The 21,113-nt window shown below is 40.9% G+C and overlaps 2 protein-coding genes and 1 long non-coding RNA gene across 3 annotated transcripts in view; 2 read left to right on the forward strand and 1 right to left on the reverse strand.

The window, feature by feature from the left end:
• The first annotated feature begins 6,123 nt into the window (after positions 1–6,123).
• On the forward strand, positions 6,124–14,459 carry LOC122994824. Its single transcript, XR_006406666.1, has 2 exons — positions 6,124–6,668; positions 13,930–14,459. It is a non-coding gene; the product is annotated as an uncharacterized LOC122994824 (long non-coding RNA).
• A 2,005-nt stretch (positions 14,460–16,464) lies between these two features.
• Positions 16,465–18,595, forward strand: LOC122995608 (trafficking regulator of GLUT4 1-like). Its single transcript, XM_044370923.1, has 3 exons — positions 16,465–17,244; positions 17,423–17,549; positions 17,636–18,595. The coding sequence occupies exons 1-3, from the start codon at positions 16,843–16,845 to the stop codon at positions 17,647–17,649; spliced, it is 543 nt and encodes a 180-aa protein (XP_044226858.1). The 5' UTR covers positions 16,465–16,842; the 3' UTR covers positions 17,650–18,595.
• A 15-nt stretch (positions 18,596–18,610) lies between these two features.
• LOC122995609 (Golgi SNAP receptor complex member 1-like) overlaps positions 18,611–21,113 on the reverse strand; it is a 32,992-nt gene continuing 30,489 nt past the window's right edge. Inside the window, exons 7-9 of the mRNA XM_044370924.1 lie at positions 19,851–19,880; positions 19,537–19,619; positions 18,611–19,188 (exon numbers count right to left, since the gene is read on the reverse strand). Coding sequence (XP_044226859.1) covers positions 19,064–19,188; positions 19,537–19,619; positions 19,851–19,880 — 238 coding nt within the window. The 3' untranslated portion in view covers positions 18,611–19,063. The remainder of the gene's footprint in view (positions 19,189–19,536; positions 19,620–19,850; positions 19,881–21,113) is intronic.

The following is a 21,113-nucleotide window of genomic DNA, read 5'->3' on the forward strand; positions in this document are numbered from 1 at the left end:
TTTTATTTTATTACACGTTCATATTTTTTATTTCTCATGTGCATTAGTCTCAAATAGTTTTCCTGTTTACTGTCTACATGTGTTTTGTCTTATTATTGTCAGTGAAACACTTTGAGTTGCACTAACCTGTATGAAAAGAGCTACAAATAAAGTTTGATTGATTGATTGATTGATGTAGGCTAAATAATATTAGACATTTTCTCTTCTAACAGCTCTGATACCAGCTGTTCAAGCAGGAATCTGGCTTTAAATTATACTCTTTTCCTCCTGTTCCCCCTTAAAAACATTTATTTTTTATACTCTACTTTTAGTTTTGTTGAAGTTTTCATGTCTTCTCAGCTTTGTCTAGGATGTCGAGGGTTAAGCCCTTGGAGACATGTAATACTGGGTTATTTAAGCTTGACTGTCATCAGTCATTGGGACTACATAAATGACCTCTAGTTCATTTACTAGAAAATTTCAACTGTCATCACAGGGAAATAATATCTCAACAGGAGCAAGCAAACATGATCATCAGATAAAACCAGAGCACAGTGAAACCTGTTGGTCTTAACTATTTTAAGCTTGGATAAATTTGGACAATGCCCTTCAGATACTGATGAGTACTCTGAGTCAGTTAGACAGACGTAGTCGGCCTTTAGCTGAAGCCAGAATAATAACTGACAAGGAGGAGATGATTATCAGTGCACATGTGAAAGATCATAATTATAGAAATGTACATTCTGTTTAACCTTATTTTGAAAATGAAAAATACTTCTGAGTGAATTTTTGTCTGCAACATTTTAAACTAAATTTAAACCTGTAATGTCTGATTTTGGCCACTTGGGAGCAGCGGAAACACGATGTGAACACAACACTGACATATCATCACTTTTTAAGTTGATTTCGTGAACTTGTTAACAAACAGTTGCCTGTTTAGACATCAAGCAGATACACAGCGACATTAGCTTTCATTTGGAGTTGTATTTCTAGCTAACTATATCTGGCATTTTGGCTACGAAAAGTTTCACTGTGTTCACCAGCTAGTAGTTAATTGTTTCTGTCTGCTGCTACTGGATATAAACCAGTTAAAATTTTTACCTGATACCAAATTTCATGGCAATCTATAAAACAATTTTTGGGACATTTCACTCAAAAATCATGAATATAAACCTCGATGTGGTACAAGAGGATCACCAAAGTCATTAGGATTCATCCTTTGGGGACCAATCCATCCAGTAGATGTTAAGATAAGTCACTGAATGAGGGAAAACTTTGACCTGCAAGTGGCGCTACAAGTTAAATCAGGGAATCACCCAAGTCATTAGGATTCATCCTCTGAGGAACATGAATGTCTGAACAAAATTTAACGGCGATCCACCTGATAGATGTAGAGTTATTTCAGTCTGTAGAGCAACGCTGCTAAAAATATTGATAAAAGCCATTTTAGGGGTAATGTCAAAGCAAATATATCACCCTCATTTAAGAAATGTTGCTTTATCATGTGCTTTTTAATTGACTGTTTATTCTCTGGAAACTGAAGTATCTATATCAGCTGTATTAGTATTTTTATTTCTGTATCAGAAGATAATAAACACTGCTGTGCTGCTTTGTTTAAGTGAAAAAGGAAAAGCAAAAAAACAACTGTGTACTAATGTGGTTTTCCTGATGTTCAGGAACTGATTGCTGTTTGTGGAAAGATCTCCTTTTTAAAATCGCTGCATGGGGATTTCATATGCCGCCACAGACAACATCCTCAGCACTCAGCGTGGTATTTCCCAGGGAGTTTCCATCCTATTCCTGTCCCACAGAGTCCAGTCCCCCCCCTCCCCCTGCTGGTTCCTCAGGACTGCACACACACACACAAATATCACAAGCATGTATACAGAGAAACACACACACACACACGCTGAATGTATTAAGTTAATAAATTTGGCTCTTTTGAAGCACAATCCTGTGTAAAGTAAACCACACTACAACCTTTTTAATCATTACTAAATTTGGCCCTTGGATGCTGGATGTGCTGTGCTGTCTGCTCTTATTAAATCATACACCCACCAGTTGCTAAGAATAGGCTCAATCTTTGAGCTCATACAAGTCTGTCCTGCTTCTGTATTTACAACACACATCTGAGCTCTTCCAGAAAAGAGAGTGTTGTAACTACAGGAAGAAAGGGAATAAATTATAAAGCTGAGTCACAAGGACACGTTATAATGTATCAACACAGGAGTGGCAAAGATCACAGTGAGATGCAGACGTGACACAGGCGTTTATTTAAAGTTTGTTGTCAGGAAATGTTAAAAAACCTGAATCATATTTCAATTGTTTGTACATTGTTTAAATTCCCACACAACCTCCAACCCGCAGCTCACTATTTCCTCTACTACATCATGTGACTGGGTGTGTTTTTATGTGCTATGAACCGTGTCCCTCGTGGCTCATGCCTTGTTCTGCGAGTCACTGGCGGAGGAGGAGGAGGTGGGGGCTGTTGGGGGGGGGGAGAAGTGACTCGCACGCTTCTCCATCTGGTGTGGACATTGTTACACAAACAGATCTGGAGTTGCAGTAAGTGCGCTGGCATCTGTCTCGCACAGCCGTTTTCAACAACAGCTTTTGCAAACATGCCAAATCTGATTTTTGTTTGGAGGGTATTTGTACATAAAAAACCCTGGAAATTTCTCAATCCGATCAGTCGCAGGGGTAAATGATGTACAGAATGGGGTTTAAACCTCTGGTACACCATCTCCAGGCAGTTTTAAGAGTGCAGTTAGATGTTATGTGGTGAAGAAGGTTATTCTGTGTTAAATACGTTGAGTAACTGATGTAGAGTACGGCTTGTTCTTTGGACTGAATCATTATGCGAGGAGTTAGTAAATGTTTTAAAAGCTAACCAACCAACCATCAACTATTTGGAAGGTGAGCTCACACAGTAACAATAGACTGTACACAGAAAATATGTACACAGCAAAATGTGATCATGACGTTTTTCTAAAGGCACTCATACCAAACGACACTGAGAGTGATACCATGAATTGTTTTTCTTTCATTTTCAATACTGCTCCTAAATGAATCAGTGGCCAATAAAGGTTACAGGCAGTGGTGGAAGAAGTATTCAGATCCTTTACTTAAGTAAAAGTACTGATATGGCAATGTAAAAATACTCCATTATAAGTAAAAGTCCTGCATGAAAAATCCTACTTAAATAAAAGTACATAAGTATTAGTAATAAAATGTAGTTAAACTATTGCAGTAAAAGTAGTGGTTTGGTCCCTTTGACTGATATATTATTATATATGACATCATTAGATTATTAATACTGAAGCATCAGTGTGTAAGCAGCATGTTACTGTTGTAGCTGCTGGAGGTGGAGCTAGTTTCAACTACTTTATATACAGTTAGCTAGTTCAATCCAGTGTTTCCCAACCTAGGAGTTGGGCCCCTCCAAAGGGTCACCAGATAAATCTGAGGGGTCGTGAGATGATTAATGGGAGAGGAAAGAAGAAAAACAAAGTTCTGATACACAAATCTGTTTTCAGTTTTTGGACTTTTTCTCTAATCTTTGATTTTTGGTGAAATATTGGATCATTTGAACATTTATTGAAATGAAACAATGTGAGAAGTTTAGAGGGAAAAATCACTATTTGGTGGAGCTGTTAACAACTCATAGACATCTGAAATGTGACCCCAACTACACACCGCTTTTTGTAAGATGTCCAAAGCCAAAAAGGCTGGAAACCACTGGTTTCATCTTTAACAATGTGTTGTATTTCATAAGCTTGTTATATTATTCATCGTGTCAAATCTTCATCTGAAAAGTAACTAAAGCTGTCAAATAAATGTAGGGGAGTAGAAAGTACAATATTTCCCTCTGAAATGTAGTGAAGTGGAAGTATAAAGTAGCATCAAATAGAAATACTCAAGTAAAGTACCTCAAAATTGTACTTAAGTACAGTACTTGAATAAATGTACTTGGTTGTACTGGTTAAAGTTCATCAGTGAGAAATGCGCAATTTTTGAGTGATTCACATTTCCAAGAGAGCAGCATCATATCTGTGTAGCAGGAGGTCACTGGAGGCTCATGGGAAGTCGTGTAATTCACAAAGAATTCAGGAATTTAAAAAATATCTCCCACCACGATAGAAAACAGACTAGACAAAGTCATTTTACAAAGTCATATTGAATATCTGATGGTTCACAGAGCCTCTACTCATGTATTCAGTGATTGAAGTGGTTATGTGTGTACAAGGGCTCATAAAAGAGGCAGGGGAAGGAGAAGACACAGGGATGAGACAGCGGATTTGGTCTCGTGTGGATTTGCTGTGTGTGCTCGCTGCGTCAGGTGACAGTGAGGAAGCAGCTTCTCAAACTGCAGCAACCTTAAAGCCGCAGAGTGACAAGCCCAGGTTCACAGGAGAGAGAGAGAGAGAGAGAGACAGAAATAAAGGAGACCGGCATGTGTGTCAACGTTGAGAGGGAAACTAGTTCATCTTGACCTGCTGGCGTCTCTGCAGGCCATTTGCAGGCTCTTTGATTGCCTTAAACACACACACCGCAACTTCTGTGCTATTAGTTGCAGATTCAAAATGAAACTTTGACTGTCAGCAAACACAAAAAGATACAAACCCAGTTCAGGATTTTTATTCATCTTGAGTCTTTCGATGCAGCTAAAACAAAAATGGAGCTGGACCTGAGCTGCATTTGTAACGTCTCACGTGGATGTAGCATTGCTGACATCATCTATGTTTCTGAACATGACGGATTAACCTGCTATAGGCCCCAATTAAACCCCCGCTCCTCCCCTCCTCTCTGAGCAGTGTGCACAGTAATCCTAAACTGGAATATTACATGGTCTGAGACTTGCTTTGATCAAACACTTATTAACATTGCACTAATTTAGGAATATGCAACATGTAAGTGCAAAACTGAAGTGATGAAAGTGTTCAAGAGAAGACCTCAAGATGATCTAATCACACAAGATGCATTTTTAAGGTCTTATCATGTCATGGATGCTCTGCTTTAGTAGCGGATATTCCCATATTCCTAAATGACAAACCAGTTTATCAAATTACCACAAAACAATTGCTGTACGGTGAACCTGAGGTCAGAGGCCAGTAGTTAATCCAGCTTTGTTTAGTGATGTTTGAAGCCTATATTTGCATTTATGGCTCAACATAATGTTTCAACTGTTACAGGAGTCAAAAACTATCTACATATGAGCCAAGAGAAAGAGAAAGCCTGGCTGGAGTGGAGCTGTGAATAATAACTACCAGTCTGCTTGATGGATTCTTAAAATCACCACCAGGACACATATTACAAGAAATAAATTAGAAACTGGGACCATAAATGCTTGTGGGGGGTAAAAAGTGCTGAAATGAAGGTATGACTTAGTTAATGGAGGTCTTCTTTTTGGAGCTGGCATGTAGAAGCAATTTCCAGTAATGCACCTCTGCAGTGGCATCAAAAGCTTCACATTTTAGCCATAGTTGTGGCTGCTGCTTGGGTTTATAGTGCTGTGATGAGCCAAGTGGCCAAAACAAGTCTGTAGTTCAAGTCAGTGCTACATCAGGCACAGCTACTCAAGCTAAGGGCTGTGATTTTAGCTCCTTTCAAAGCAGGATGATCATTTTTGACCTTTGCAGCAGGTAAACAGATACCGAGCTGAGCTACAGGTCTCATTTGCTGCCCTTTTAACACTTAACTTAAGAGCTCAACCAGCAGCTCGGTTGTTGGACTCATGCATTTTTAAATTTGGAAATATGTTGATGTCATAGGCTACAAATTATGGTTTCTGCATGTGTATTCAGTCTGTTTCACCTTGACTGAATGCAAAACTGCTATATGTTGTTATTGTTGTATAATCATTATGCATTTTTGTGAACAATTTGACACTCATCATAAATAAGTAGTTATAAAATAATAATTTTGCAGCATATTAATATTTATAAACAGGTCAATTCATGTTTATCCTATATGCTTATATATATGATGCTTACAATCACTGTAATGCTTCATGTCTCAGCTGAGCTCTCAAATGACAGATTACCGTAATTATCTGACACTTCTGAGACATCCGGACACTGAAGCTGCTGCTGTGTCCTGAAATCAAACTTCCTCTTCAGTTTGTTTCTGTGAATTATCATAAACAGGTCAATCTGCTGCCTCATGGAAGCGCTGCATATACAGCAGACCTGCGTGCACACGTCAGATCCGTGCAGACTCTGACGTCCGCTTCTCGTGCCTGCCCACGTCATTACGCTGCCAGCTGATCGGAGTGGGAAGCCGGCTGACTTGGGTGTGTATGTGTGTGCGTGCGTGTGTGTGTGTGTGTGTGTGTGTGTGTGTGTGAGGGAGAGAAAGAGAGAGAAAGAGAGAGAGAGAGAGAGAGAGAGAGAGGGAGTTGTGTAAAAGGGGCTGAAGTCCTGCGCTGCGCTCTCCACTGCTGCTGCTGCTGCTGCTGTTGCTGCATGGAAAAGTAGGCTCACCCCCAGATATAACGCTGACAAACCGTGTCATATATCGTGGATGCAAGACATGTAAAAAAAAAAAAAAAAAAGAAAGAAAAAAAAAAAGACAACGACACACCCTGGTGAAGGTCCTGGACTCCACCGAGCAGTGGGCGAGGCAGCCTGAACTCCGCCGGACCGTTCAGATGTGTCGGCGGCGCAGGAGCGACCCGGCCGGTGGTCAAGGTGGGGCGCATTACTGGCTGTGTGTGTTTCTGCTGGCTAAATGCTTGTTCCTGTCAGCCTGATTTAGCCTGTGGCGGCTTCATGACCCACTTTGCGTTAAAAACGGCAACTAGGAAACCGTCCTTAACACGACTTTAACCAAGTAAAATCCAGATCTGCGGGTCTGATATCTGTTTTTTCAGCGACAGGGGGGTTTTTGCGCAATTTGGCGTCGTCAGATTCTCGAGAATATAGATTTGATGTTAAAGGAGTTCTGGCTGAAGGCCTACATGTGTCATGTAGATCATATCGTCCAGGCCTACTGACACAGGGGAGCTGATAGGATTTATGGCTACCCTAGAAATCTGACATTTGGCCACCCCACCGCAACCCTCCATCTAATCAATATTTGGATGATTGACAGAGTGAAATAGTGGGATAATGCATTGTTAAAGTACTGCATGGAGTATTTAGACATGCAGTAATTTTTAAAAGGGTTTATTTTAGTGTAATAGCAGCTAAAAAGTGCATGAAATCTGCTAAAAGGCCTGAATTATGTCTAATTATTAAAGGAGAGAACCGAAAAGCCAGCAAAGATACACACAGCGTGTCATCAGAGCTGAAATATGTGTATATAAATGTAAATATATATATGAATTGTTTTGATTTAATTTTTAAATCTGTTAGGTTGTGTTTCAGGACTATCATGTCGTAGTTGTGGAAAACCAGACCTCTTAAGAATTCACACAGTCATTTATAAGCAGTTAACTGTCAAATTTGGGGTTTTATAAGCTGTAAATTACAAGTTGTGGTCTGAATCGATATAATCCGAACTTGTCAAAAAGTGTCAGCATTCAAAGCCTCTTAAAAATTGCTGAGTTCATAACAGGCTGAGGAAAAGGCCTGTTCTCTTGTAGGGGATTGGTGAAAATCAGGAAGATAACCGAGGCCGAGTCATTTCTCATAAATGCAGTGACACCAGCAGTCACCTGGTAGATAGGAAGGGTCCTTAAGTGAAAGAGAAGTTTTATCAACACGAGTATATTACTGTGGATGTTTGTGAGCACCAGTAACACATTCTTAAAGCAGGTGACGTAACAAAAGTATTTAGGCCTCTCCGTCCAAGTCTCCTCAACTCAAACATTCAATTCTCTGCACAGTCTTCTGTTAAACATGTTAAAGCTGAGTGTATTAAAGTGTTTCCCTTGTGATAAATGTTTCGGAGGTGAAGCTTACTGTAGTGTATGTTACATCGATGGAGCCAGTCTTACATAATTGCACAGCCAGAGTTCACTGCGCCAGTAGGAATGCGCAATAGGCTGTGTCACGAGCTGCATTTGTGCCATTGCAACCCCGAGTGTGACATAAGCCACCCTGTCAAATCACATGGCACTGACAGGGTGTCAGTTAAAAAGCAACTCATCTCATCTACATGTGTTGTTTGCCCTGCATCCAGACAGAATAAGCAACCCCAGCTGCTGTTTTATTGCCTACATTTGCAGAAGTGAAGCCATCTTGCTCAACTTGGGTTACACCCTTCATTCCTATTGCGTGTCTTGTCAAGGGAAGATGGGGCAAGAAGGGATGTGTTATGTAGGTTCATTTAGAAAAAGAATCCAGTTCTTTTCAAGCAAAATGGCACAGGCAGCCTCGGGACAGGCTTACAGGCCTGCATGCAGCACATTAGCGTCTCCCAGGATGTCATGAATTCAGAAGCTATTCCTCTCAAAACAGCCTCTGATTTGTGGTGATCTCAGGGGTTAAGTTAAGTCAGATAGCCTTTTAAAAGTCAAGAAAACAGCCAGCAGCAGAGCATAAGAAGAGGTTCCCTGCACTATGATCAGTGTGTTTCCAAAGCCACCGCCCTTTCCCTGTCTTTGTCCCCATTCCCAGTCTAAAATGATCAGTCTATATTACAGACTACAATCTGGGGCAGTAAACAATCTCTGGCCGGGCCACACCCACAGCAGAGGAATGCACCTGAGTTGATATGTAATAGACATATATAACATTTAATTATGGTGTGTTTCCATTCGCAGCGCTGCAGCAGCAGTATGCTAATCTGCAACCACGCCGTATGTGATAATTCTGCATGTAGTTTCACTGCTGATGGTCGTGTGATGCAAAACCAAAGTCAGCTTGATGAATGACTCTTTATCTCGTCACCTCATATGTTATTCTCGCACAATAGTGTGACCCTTAACATGAAAAGGTCAAACGGGTATGCTCGTATCATTCCGGCAGCATTCTAGTGGACGCCCTCTCCACCGTCTTACGCCTTTTTTTTTTTTGTTCTTCAACAGTAGTGCGCTGCTGCTTCCACCTGTTCACATTCATCTTTTCCGTAATACATAATTCCAAGCCCTCTGGATGAATAAATTCAAACTCTGCCCTTGTGCTTGCAGCTAAGCCTCAACAAAACAATCTCTTAAACAGTTAAAATGTCAATAATTCCTCTTTGCATTGCACACAGCTCACTCACGCCCTCCTGTTTACACACCATCATTCCTATTTCTCTCTGACACGCACATCCTGCCCATGTGTCTTTCCTCTTTCTTATCCTCCCTGCTGTGGCAGAGAATGCACGTCCACAGATAAGCTCAGTCTTTTGTGTGTTACACTGTTGTTCCATGTATAAAAGCCTGTCTCAAGGCCTTCCACAGTGGCTGTCATGTGGCTCTGTCTGACTGCCTCGCTTGGATGAGGCCAAGAAAGAAAGAAAGAAAGAAAGAGACGAGACGGAAAGGGGGAGGTAGGAGGTGCAAAATAAAAAAGAGAGGAAAAGGCAGAGAGGGGTGAGGGTGAACCTGACAGCAAGGAGACGTCCGCCTCGTGCTGCACAGTCCCGGCGCAGGCCAGATGTAGACGTGAAGATATGGGAGGGGATGGGTGAAGGATAGAGGGATGGAAAAGAAGGAGTGTGTGCGAGCCCACAGCAGCCGGATGGAATTTCTAGCATACACAGCTGGAATGTCAGGAATGCAGGACAGTCTGATCTGACCGAGAGAGAGGGCGGAGAGGACAGACGAGTCAGGAAAGACAAAAAAAGAAGAAGAGATATTGGAAAAGTGTGGCACGGCTAAAGAGTCGGGGGGGATCAACAGTGCCAGTCATTGTGGACATAAAGATACAGAATCACTGTTTGTGGAGGGAGTAGCCCGTTATAGAACAAAAAACTAATTCAGTTTCAGTCTGAGGTTGCGGCAGCCGTAGTCAGACTGTCAGTGGTCCTGTGTGTGGCCCGAGGACTTTACTGTACGTCCTCCTCCTCCCTGACTTGATTCAGACTAACGCAGGCATGAGCGCGCGTGCAGGCCTTCAGGGTGGAGGAGGGTGTTGGTTCACTTTGTGATACCGAAGTGATGAATGACGGGCTTCTTTTGCTCTAGCAGAAATGTTTTCAAGACCTGTTGACATTGCAAAACATTGTGTTATTAAGTGTGATATTCAGCTATGAAGTCTAGCTAAGTTAAATAATAATAATAATATGTTTATTTTCTTGTTCTTTCAGTTGGATGTTTGAGCTTCACTGTGCAGAATGATATACGTGCAGTTTGACACTAGAAGGCTGTTTACACATTCATCTGCTGAAAGTGGAAAGTTTCTCTGAGCTCACCGAAAACCAGATTTTAAGGCGTGTACTGACGAGCAGGATTTGTGACATCACAACCAGTTTGCGATGAATCAGGTCCAGTACACAACTTACACAAATGTGATGTTGAAACTTGGGAGCCTCCAGTGTACTGAGAATGGACTTAACAGTGAAGTAGGAGACATCCAATGTCCAACAGTTAAACTCCTGAAATGAAAAATATTTGCATATTTATAGATTCTGGATTTTTAATGAGGTAGAAGGAGTAGACGTCATTTTAAGGATTCTAATGTGATAATTGAACTTTTAACTTAAGTTTTTTTTTTATAATTCATGTCTTTTATAAAACATGTCTGGAGCGAATCTTTACCTTATGTAGTAAGTGATCTACATATGTTGCTGTGAGTCAGTCTTGCTGCCAATTTGGTCCGGTGGCCAATTATAGTACTGCAACCAAAAAAAAAAAAAAAATCCCCTGCAGCCCAAAAAGCATCTTCCCATGATAGACCACCATTATGAAGGCTGGAGTGTGCTTGAAATGAACTAGTTGTACAAAGTGTCATCAAAGTCACATTTAGAGGCAGGACAGACCTGAACAATCACTGAGTAATGTGGGTATAATTATCACACTGTTGGTTTAACAAAGCTAGAAGTTTTTTCAGACAGATTCTGCTTTGTCTGGCACATAAAGACACATCAGGAAAACTACTGACAGGACACTCTGAATGGCACTGACATTTATTACTCTTTGTATTATGAATTTATATTCCATTGTAAAACTTTCCAAGAACCTAGGAAAGCTATTTTTATGTGTGTGATATCTCAAGGTAAAGTCCACGTGTTGAGACACTAATACACACGTGCAGTGGACAAAACCAGGAAGACGGAAAACATTTTTTTGGCGTATGCGCTTGGTGAGTGACTGTCACAAACCGGCTCACAGTGCCTGACACAGCCTATAAAGTGCCAATGAATGTTTTATATGAAATAAATAAAGCTTGTTTGGGTTGTTGAGGTCAGCTGCATCAGTAGTGAAAAAAGTGTGCGAGTGTTGAATGCAGAAAAAATGTCAAACAGACCAAAACCTGGAGAAGTGGAGCCTACGAGAGAGAGAGAGAGAGAGAGAGAGAGAGAGAGAGAGAGAGAGAGAGAGGCTTGTCTGGCTTAGACAGACCCGGTAGACGTGCCACCACATTCGGCTAAAGAGCCTCAGCTCAGACTGCAGACTCCTGAGAGAGAGAGAGAGAGAGAGAGAGAGAGAGAGAGGAGACGTGAAAATCCTTCAGGCAGAGAGGGCGGGACGTAACAACAACTTTCATTGGGATGAATGGGTGCCATTTTGGAGTCCGGTGGTCAGTTACGCTTGATTTTTAGAGAATGTGTGAGACTGATTTGTTTGGGAAACAAGTGCAAATCCTGGCACACCACTAGCAGATTTCTTCCTTTAAAAAAAAAAAAGGTAAGAGATTTAGTAACTTCTTAAGAAGGAAACTTTTTGCAGTGGGCGTCAGTCACAAGTCAGAACAGGCAGAGTCAGGGCCTCTGCGTGCTGACTCACCCACTTCAAAAGAAAAAAAAAACATTACTGACATTTGTCATGTAGATACGTTTGTCAGGAGGTGGAAGAAAATCATTTTAGTGTTTTTCCATGTACAACCTGTCTATTTTCCAGTTCATCATCACAGTTACGTGTCTAAATGGTTTTTGCTCTCAGGATGATGCTGAAGTTTACTCCAAACTACTGTGATGTCTGTAAAACTTTCATAAGCGTCCTGTTGATTGTGATCCACCCCCCCTGCTGGCTACAGGGCACTCAAATACCTGAGATTATTCTGGTTCTCTTTACTGCAGGAATGTACAGCATGTGTTACTCATCGTCAACTGGATAAGTCGAGCATGTCCTCAATATCTTGAGATTACTGCAAGATTACATTCTTTGAAGGCAAGAAAAGCACAGACCTGCTTTAGTTTTACATGTGTTAGCCTTAAAGTGAACAGTTTTCAGTGTGTCTTAGATTTATTTTTACAAGCAGTTATCAGAGAATTGTTACTTATTTCAATATCAGCACCTAAAGGTCCCGGTTGGCAAGTGTTGGAGTGTAATTCATGAAAGAGTTTTTCAAAACAATATGACAGACAAAACCAGAAAAACAAATTCAAAAGAAGAAGAAAAAAAAAGATTAAGAATCTACAGCCATGCTAGCTGCCTTGTAAGGCTGTAGTGGGTGCTCTGAATTAAATGCTAATGTCAGCATGCTAACATGCTAACAGTATAATAGTACTTACAGTGTTCACTCTCATAGTTTAGCGTGTTAGCATTTGCTTATTAGCACTAAACCCAAAGTATTACTGAGGCTGATGCGAATGTCATAAGTAGGTTTGGCCTGATGATGGCGCTAAAAGGAAAGTTATCTCAAAGTGATTACAGTCTGTATATGTCTGGACATGAATTTCTGCACCCAGTTTCATGACAACCCATTGAATAGTTTTTGAGATATTTCAGTCTGGACCAAAGACGCTGCCATCCATAGAGCCATGTTGCAAGCATGGCTAAAAATTATGTATATAGTAGCTTTAATTTAGTCAAGGTAAAGGAGATATAAGGTTGCTAACCTGCTGTCTTACCTATATGAACATGTCAGTTTTAACTTCAGCTGGAGAAAGCTGTCCAATAGGGCTGGACGATATGGACAAAATCAAATATCAGTCTTTTTGACCAAATACCTCTATTGATATTGCAAACCTATTGTAGTGATGACTATTGGTGCTTTCACAAAATATTTACACCATGAGATTTGTGATAAATAATCATCAGTACTGTAGATATAATGACTAAGTGGGTGAAGACAAATAATAGAACAGCTAGAACAGTCTGAAAATTACATCACTTTACTGTAATGTAGCATTTAAAACCAGGAAAAGACAACACTTGTGCTGTATTATGATATCCAAAATTTAAGACGATATCTAGTCTCACATCAGGATATCTATATAATATCGATATATTGCTGAGCCCTACTGTCCAAAGTATTTGTTGACAGCAACACTATCACTAGATGAAGTAAGCTAATTCTGCCTTTTCACATGTACACTCGCCAACTTTGTCAGACCTGTATAATAGTTTGTTTCCAAACAGCTACAAGCTTCTCCTCAACATTTGGAGAACGCAGATTATTTGTAGCTGCAGGTTTTCTTAGAGAGACAAACCCTCCTGAACATTCACTTTATCAATTAAGACTTCAAAAACAAATACTTCTTCAGACTTCTGAAAGGATTCTCTGCTTTCATGTAGAGGCTGTCTTCTCCTCTTCATCGCCTCTCACTCATGCTGCGTAACCACGGTAACTGACATAAAAGGCCAGTCTGTGATTTTTGAGCATCATAACTAAGAGGCTATCTAAGAATCTAAGAATGTCTTGCTGGCACTGGGTAACGTGCAGAGGGAGAGCGGAGCTGCTGATGCATGTATCCCTGCCGGTAATCAGATGCATGATCTTGTGTGCATCTCCCGAGTCTTTTCTTGCATATCAGCTCGTTTCACCCACTTACTCACAGCTGATCGCACACACTGTGTCTCCACTGCACCCACTAACTGTACGTGTGTGACTGGCCGCAGGCCACCTCATACCCACGCTACCGGAGCAGGGCGTTTAGAGGGGAAGTTAACAATCTCTTCTTCTCTTTTTGCAGGAATATATGCACCTAAAGCAGAAGAAGGACAAAGAAGGAGTCGCCATTTGTGCTTTAATTCAAGGACAGTCACTCCAAGCTGCCTGTTGCGGAAAGGTCGACTCTCACGCTCACTGGCTGACTCCCAGAAGTCCCTCACCCTCGGCCCCAAATGGCTAACACACAGCAGTTCTTCACTGGCAAGCTTTATGTTCCTGTACACATGCTAAAGCTGCCAGCTGAAGAACTGCTCTGGTCAGCCCTGCCCCGGATGACTCAAGAATAGGAAGCGGATGGGGGGGCGGCGGTGGTGGTGGTGGTGGTGGGAAGAGGACTGAGGAAGGCAACGTTTCACACACTTCAGTAGTCAGACTGGACATTAATAACCTGCCAGATTTGAACCGCCATTGTTTATGTTTCCTTGTTAAGCACATGGAAGGTATATTTCTCTGTGGTCACTGGTCACACATGTCTTTGTCTGAAAAAAAACCTGCTTGTCTATGATGTGTTTATTTTATTTTTTTTACAATAAAGAACATATATTTTCTCAGTCTTAAGGTTTATTGTTGTGGAGAAAAATAACTGCACACCATGTACAGTGAGACACATACTGTAGCAGCACTGATGGCATGCAAGGATTTTAAACTCTTTTCCAAAAATAACACACACAGACAAAGAAGCACACAGTCGACTTATGCAAAAATGCATCAGTTTTAACTTTCAAGTCTCTGGTGATCCCATTAAGGGGAACAATAAAGATCAGAATAACTTAAGATGCTCTTTAAGTGTTAAGTTATCGTAGTTTAAAGCACAGAGATGTGTAAGAGCTGGAAATAATTGTATTGTCTTTGTTCTCTGGTAGTAAGAAATAAAAATTTTAAAAAAGTCAGAAAACAAACATTTAGTCACGATGGCATGAATCCAGTTAGATCACTGTTACATATAAGATGTGAAACCAGAGGGAGAAAATAAATTACTAAATGTCTGTTCTTCAGGGCCTAAAGGCGTCACCTGCTGCTTCAAAGGATCCTTTCACAAACCACAAACTTTCACAGCAACTTGAGAAATCACACGATTATCAAACAAGGGGAGGTACTGAGATGATCTATTGAAAGTACAGAGATATTAATAACTGACCAATATTTATAGCATTGTAAATTTCTAGTCTGCAGCTTCTTGATTTCTTAATTTGCAAATTGAAATTGTTACGTTGTGAGTGTAAGCTGGATTAGTTTAGCAAGGAAAATATTTAGGCTTCCTGTTTCAGTTGTGTGCAGTTAATCAGTTTACAAAAAACCCAATCATCATAAAATATTTTTTGAAGTGCATAGAAATTTTTACAGCCTCCAATGATATAAATCTGACTCGAAGGCACACATGCAGTGAATTCAGCAACTTTTTTTTTACAAGTCTGATTAGTCTGTAGTGCAGAAAAATCACATTAGGAAACTGAATATAATAAACACTATAAATATTTTTACACTGACAAACAGGAAATACAGAGCAAAATACAGAGCAAGTTATCTGTAAGTAAGAAGATCAGGTGAAACTGGAGGTTTGCTGCTCCACTAAACTACATCAGGTCTTTGAAGCAGTTTCTCAAGTTCACCACTAGATGGCGCCATAATATCGCCAAAACTATGGTTACAACATGGCTGAGGGCTTCATGGACCCTGGTCCTGGTCTCACTGCTGGACAGTGAGGATTGTTAACTCAGACTGGGTCATTTCCACCACATGTGGATGAACATTTTACTAAAACTGTGATGTGGTGAATTGTCATCTAATTGAAATTTGTCCAATTAATTCCAAATGTTAAAAGAGGTAAAAGTTGCAACAAGAGACAAACAAAAAACATTCAACGCTGCAGAATAACTCCTGTACAGCTCCAAGATATGATGTGTTATTGTGTTAAAGTATGAAAAAAAAGAAGGAAACACTCTCAAGTCAATTTTCAGTGAGATTCAGAGTGTGAATGAGACTTTCACTGTGTCCCCATCATGTATCTGTGCAACAATCAAACACAAAACTTCACAAGTCAGACCATCTGTTGAAGTGGATCATCAGGTAGTCTTAGTGGCAGAGCATAGTGACAAGTTTAAAATGACTGACTCAGTATTAGATTAGTGGATTAACTGATGCATTTATGTGTATATTGGCGTGTACAGTACATGTGTATAATGTACTGTATGTTGATGCTGGTTGAAGTGGTGGTGATTTTAACTACTTTATACTTTATACCCCCCCCCCCCCCCCCCCCCCCCAAATAGCCCAAATATTTTGAGAGGAGCTTTAATACCTGAGAAAGAGAGTGAGATTCCTTAAAATGTGTCTCTACAGGAGAACCTAAGTCAACAGGCGTGAACGTGTTTAGAGGTTTATGGTTCATGGTAAGTTTACGGTATATTTTATCCAACTTACTCCATCTCTCTCTCCCTCACACCCTGTGTGGTGTCCCACATGCTGATCCAGTTGATGCCCCCGCGCGTAAATGGAAAGCTTTTACGCACCGCGCGTGTTCACTTCAAAACAGGTTTAATTGTTGCTTTTGCACTGTCACACGAATCGTCGGGTGCATAAGTAGGCCTGAGACACTGGGGATGTGCTGCGGAGATGTAAGGGATGCGGTAATACCTCACTACATAATAGAGGGGGGGTGAAAGGCGAGGCGTGCGTCCGGACGCTCAGCGCCAACTAAACGCGAGAGGGACTCAGGCGTCAATAACATCTCGCTCATCAATAAGACATTTTGATGGACTTGGACTGCTTAATTAAATAGGTTGCTTTGAAGGAATTGGGCTCTCTGAATTTACAATATTTAATCTTATGACCCCAATGGAGAACATCTGAAGGAAGACTCCTCAGCATCTCCATCCACAGGACAGCGGCTCGGTCAGACAGACAATAAGACTTTGAGATTTCTTAGCTTTCGGTGATGGCGATCAACACTGATGCTGCCTTCGGGAAAAGCGCCCTCGGCGAGAGGGAAGTTTCTAACCCCACCGACTTCCACGACACGGAGAAGCTGCTGAGCGCCGCGTCCACCGAGCCCAACGGGCAGAGCAACATCAAGCCGTCCGACTCCTACTCCCTCAACATGAGAGGGAGCATCCGGTCCCTGGACGCGGACCAGAACGGACACAGATCACCGCTAAAGTCGGGCTCCGTCGGGCAGCTGGCGACCCCACCCAGATCCTCGTCCCGGCTCAGCCTGGGCCCGCTGCCCTCCCCGGTGCCACCCGGGTCCGCACCCCCGAGTTACCTCTGGCTCGCGGTGCTGTCCTGCTTCTGCCCCGCCGTGCCGCTCAACATCTGTGCCTTGTGGTATGCACATGTGGTGAGTTTTACATGTATTTACTATTATTTTCTTCACAATAATACAAGTTATTGTTATGTATATCTGTGCTTCAGATGTTTGGGTTTATTCTGATTTATGTTCAAGCACGACAGGTGTTTTGCCTCTATGTTGCCTTTAAATAATTCATTGTTGATCTCTGGCTTTCCTTTCCCGTTAGTCGAGGTCTGTTCTCCATACAGGAGATATTGAAGGAGCGAGGAAGTACGGGCGTCTGTCTATGCTGCTCAGCGGTCTGGCAATGCTGCTGGGTGTGGCTGTCATCATCTTCATAGTGTTGACAATAGGTATGGGAGGAAAACTTTAAAACACACACACGTGGCTCAGTGTAAAGCTGTGTAACTTAATGTGTCTTTTTTTCTGCACCTCTCAGAGATTCAGCAGTGATCTGCGGGATGGAAGAAGTGGCAACTACAGTCTCCTTTAACTTCATCTGATCATACATTTGCACAGGAGAGAAGGGATGAGGAAGGAATGTCCTGTTTGAAGAGGAAAAAGCACAAAATCTGAGTTTTAAAAAAAAAAAAAAAAAAAAACTAGAGCAGACTCTATTGCTTTTTCTGCTATGGATGAAAAAGAAAGAAAAAGGAAAGAGGGCATTTCTTCACACTCATGCCCAATAAACCCCACAAACTCAGGAACAAAGGAAGGAAAATGAAGGCTGCACAGAGTTTTTGTGTCTTATCATCAGACGGCACAGTCTGTGGAGTAAAGTGTAACTACTCATAGTCCAAACTAGTGTTGCACTGAAGTCCTACCTGCCTGACACACAGATAATTGGATGACATGACTCAAACAGAAATGGCATCATCATCATCAAAAAACAAACACATGTAATAAGATCTGTATGTATATGAAGAGTAAAACTCGCCTTCTTGTGGTCAGAAATGAACAAAAGGCATCAGTGCACCTCTAGTCTCTGTAATGCCGCCACTGCCTGCCTTGTTTCTCTTAATATTTGCAAAGTACGGACCTACTTCTCCTTCTGTTCTTTCAGAACGGGACTTAAGTGGCTGTGGGAAGATGTGTAAGTTGATTTCATACACTGTTTACATCCAAAACTCATGTACCTTTATCACAACAACGCCCTGCTGCAGTCATAGTGTGATATTTTGCTTTGTGTGCTACTAACTTTACAGATTTCTGTCCAGATTGAGAATGAACTTGCCTGGATCTCTAAACCTCGTTATGTTTACATATACTGCAAGATATGAATGGGGTTTGTTCTCCCTGTATGCACTGTTACTGGCACTCTGATGTTGATGTTTATACATTTATACTGTATGACTGGTTTACTGTGCCATAGTTTTTTGCATGTCTGAAATAAACTTGAATGAGCATGACCAACTTGAAAGTGAGCTCATTGCCTTTATTTAAAGTAGGCACTGCCAACACCATATAAAAAAGTATGACATCAACAGTATACAACATCAGGAAAATATGACTTCATACATTTAAAAAGAGCTAAAATTACAACAAGATATAAGCAGCAATGTACAGATTCCCAAATGGAAATGTTATCATAATTCCCAATAAATAAACTCTAATTTGAGACTTTAATCTTAAGATTTTTCTTAAAGTGATCTTTTTTTTTTTTTACAACTCTGTTTTTGGGGGGGACAACAGAAAGAACAATTGAATATATATATATATATATATATAGATATATAGATATATAGATATATAGATATATAGATATATAGATATATATATAAAGTCTTGGCAACATTTGGTCTGAGTTAAAATGAATATTTGTTGTTCTTAAAGAAGGGAGCTGTTAGTCAGTCAGTCGACCAGCGAATCAGTGGAAAGTGTAGAGCAACAGGAGGATGGTGCAGACGCCAATCACCCCTCCTAGAATTAAAGAGTCCCGCCTCTTGCGCAAATTGATTTTCTGGATAAGACTGTTGATGGCAGGGAAACGATCTGAGAGGCGGGGAAGTCTGGTGAAGGAAAATAATTCAAGGAGGGTTTCCCCTCTTTGCAGTGACTAAGAGACAGAAAGCGGCATGATAAATACATTAGCAGGGCTCCGAACGCAACATGAAAAAGAATAAATGGAGCCTGATGGTGCAGTTTGCTTTCACTCTTAGCAAAGTTGTGATATCTCTGCTCCATGTCAGCGTCTACCATGGTTAGTTGCAGCTGAGACAAATCACTGCAAATGTGCTGTAGATGTAAAACTGAGAAACTAAAGGAGGTCAGAAGAAGTCAGACAGCAGGATGAGAGATTATTTTCAATAAAAAAAAAGGTGTAAAATGATAAAAGGATACTGGCCAAAGTTGTGACCCTGGTTTGAATGGACTTCAGCATCCCACGCTGAAATGTGATGTTCTCTTTGGTAGCCATGGCGATGCTGGAGGGAGAGAAACCACGAGGGATTAATGCCAGTAACATAAAGCTTCACATTAACTTTGTCTTAATGTTTCAGCGGAGGAGCCGAAAAGTAGGAAGGAATGATGGTCTGTTTTAATAGACCTGAATGTGCTGTGATTGCTTGTGAGTGTGTGTGTGTGTGTGCGACTGAGTTGAGTGAGTGAGAGTAAAAGGGAAGAGGAGGAGAGTGAACAGAGCAATAAAGCCTCACCTTATTGCATTGTCAATAAGTCGATCTGAGCTGTGAACATGAAATGGAAAAAAGAGAAACGTCAGTTCAAAGCTGCTGAAATACCTTTGTTTATAAAGTCTTATATCAAGATTTAACACAGTTACTCATCTCGTTCTAGGATGAAACTTACAACAAATACACTTCTGATATAATTTCAAACATACTGTATATATTTCTTAAGGCTTAAAGAGTCATGAAATAATCCTACAGGACAAAGGGAAAGCCCTTGTCATGAAACCACAGAGCTCTTTGGGTTTATTATCATAAAAGAGGCACTTCCTGTTGCTTAATAGAGGATTTTTGGGAAAGTCAGAATCTAATTGGTGAATTCCCATCCTATCGTAGCAGAAGCCTCTATGAACAAATAGGTAAATACATTTCAGGATGAACAGATGAACAACATTGAGCCTAAACAGACATGGACCAGGTTTACATCAGACGCCATTAGTTGACGAGATAAGTGAAGGACAGAAAAATGAAATGTTCAGTCCAGGGCTGAGCGGAGCATGAGGGCAGCAGTGTGCATCCTGGCGGACTCCACTGGAGACCAAAAATCAATACTGCGCTTTATACTTCCTCCATCTATGTGTCCACCTCTCCCACCATCTATCTCCTGCTGTCCTCTGCTTCTTCTCCCTCTCCTTCATTAGCCAGCAGAGGCCCTTACTTTTCTTTACTTACTGGCCTTAGCTTTGATGACCTAATGGTGACATTATTACTAAGTTTAAAACATCAAAAAGCAGTATAAAATAAGTTTCTGTTGCTACTAGCTACCTGTCTGTGGATGACGGCCGGCAGAAATGAGTGTAGTGAAGTCTATTATGTGTCTTTGATTTCTGTTTTTACAATAAGTACAAGTACTAATGAGCATTTATAAAACACCCACAAACAAAGCTCATAACAGAAAAAAATGTCTAACTGAAAGGAGGATCCTGCCTCTGTTGCTCTTCCTGAGGTTTCTTCCATTATTTCCATGTTAAAAAGGTTTTTTGGGGGGGTTTTCCTCATCCGAATCGAGGGTCTAAAGATAGAGGATGTTGTATAGATTGTAAAGCCCCCTGAGACAATTATGTGATTTGTGATATTGGGCTTTATAACTAAAAAATGACACTGACTCTACTGTTGACTTTACTGTTCATGAAAATGTCAACATCTGCTGCAAATTCCCTCTTAATCAACATCTGTCCTTCACAGAAATAAACTACTACATGATGTAAGCCTGGTATTTGATTTGTTCACAAT

This window comes from Thunnus albacares, chromosome 13 (genome assembly GCF_914725855.1).
Source record: "Thunnus albacares chromosome 13, fThuAlb1.1, whole genome shotgun sequence".
NCBI lineage: Eukaryota > Metazoa > Chordata > Actinopteri > Scombriformes > Scombridae > Thunnus > Thunnus albacares.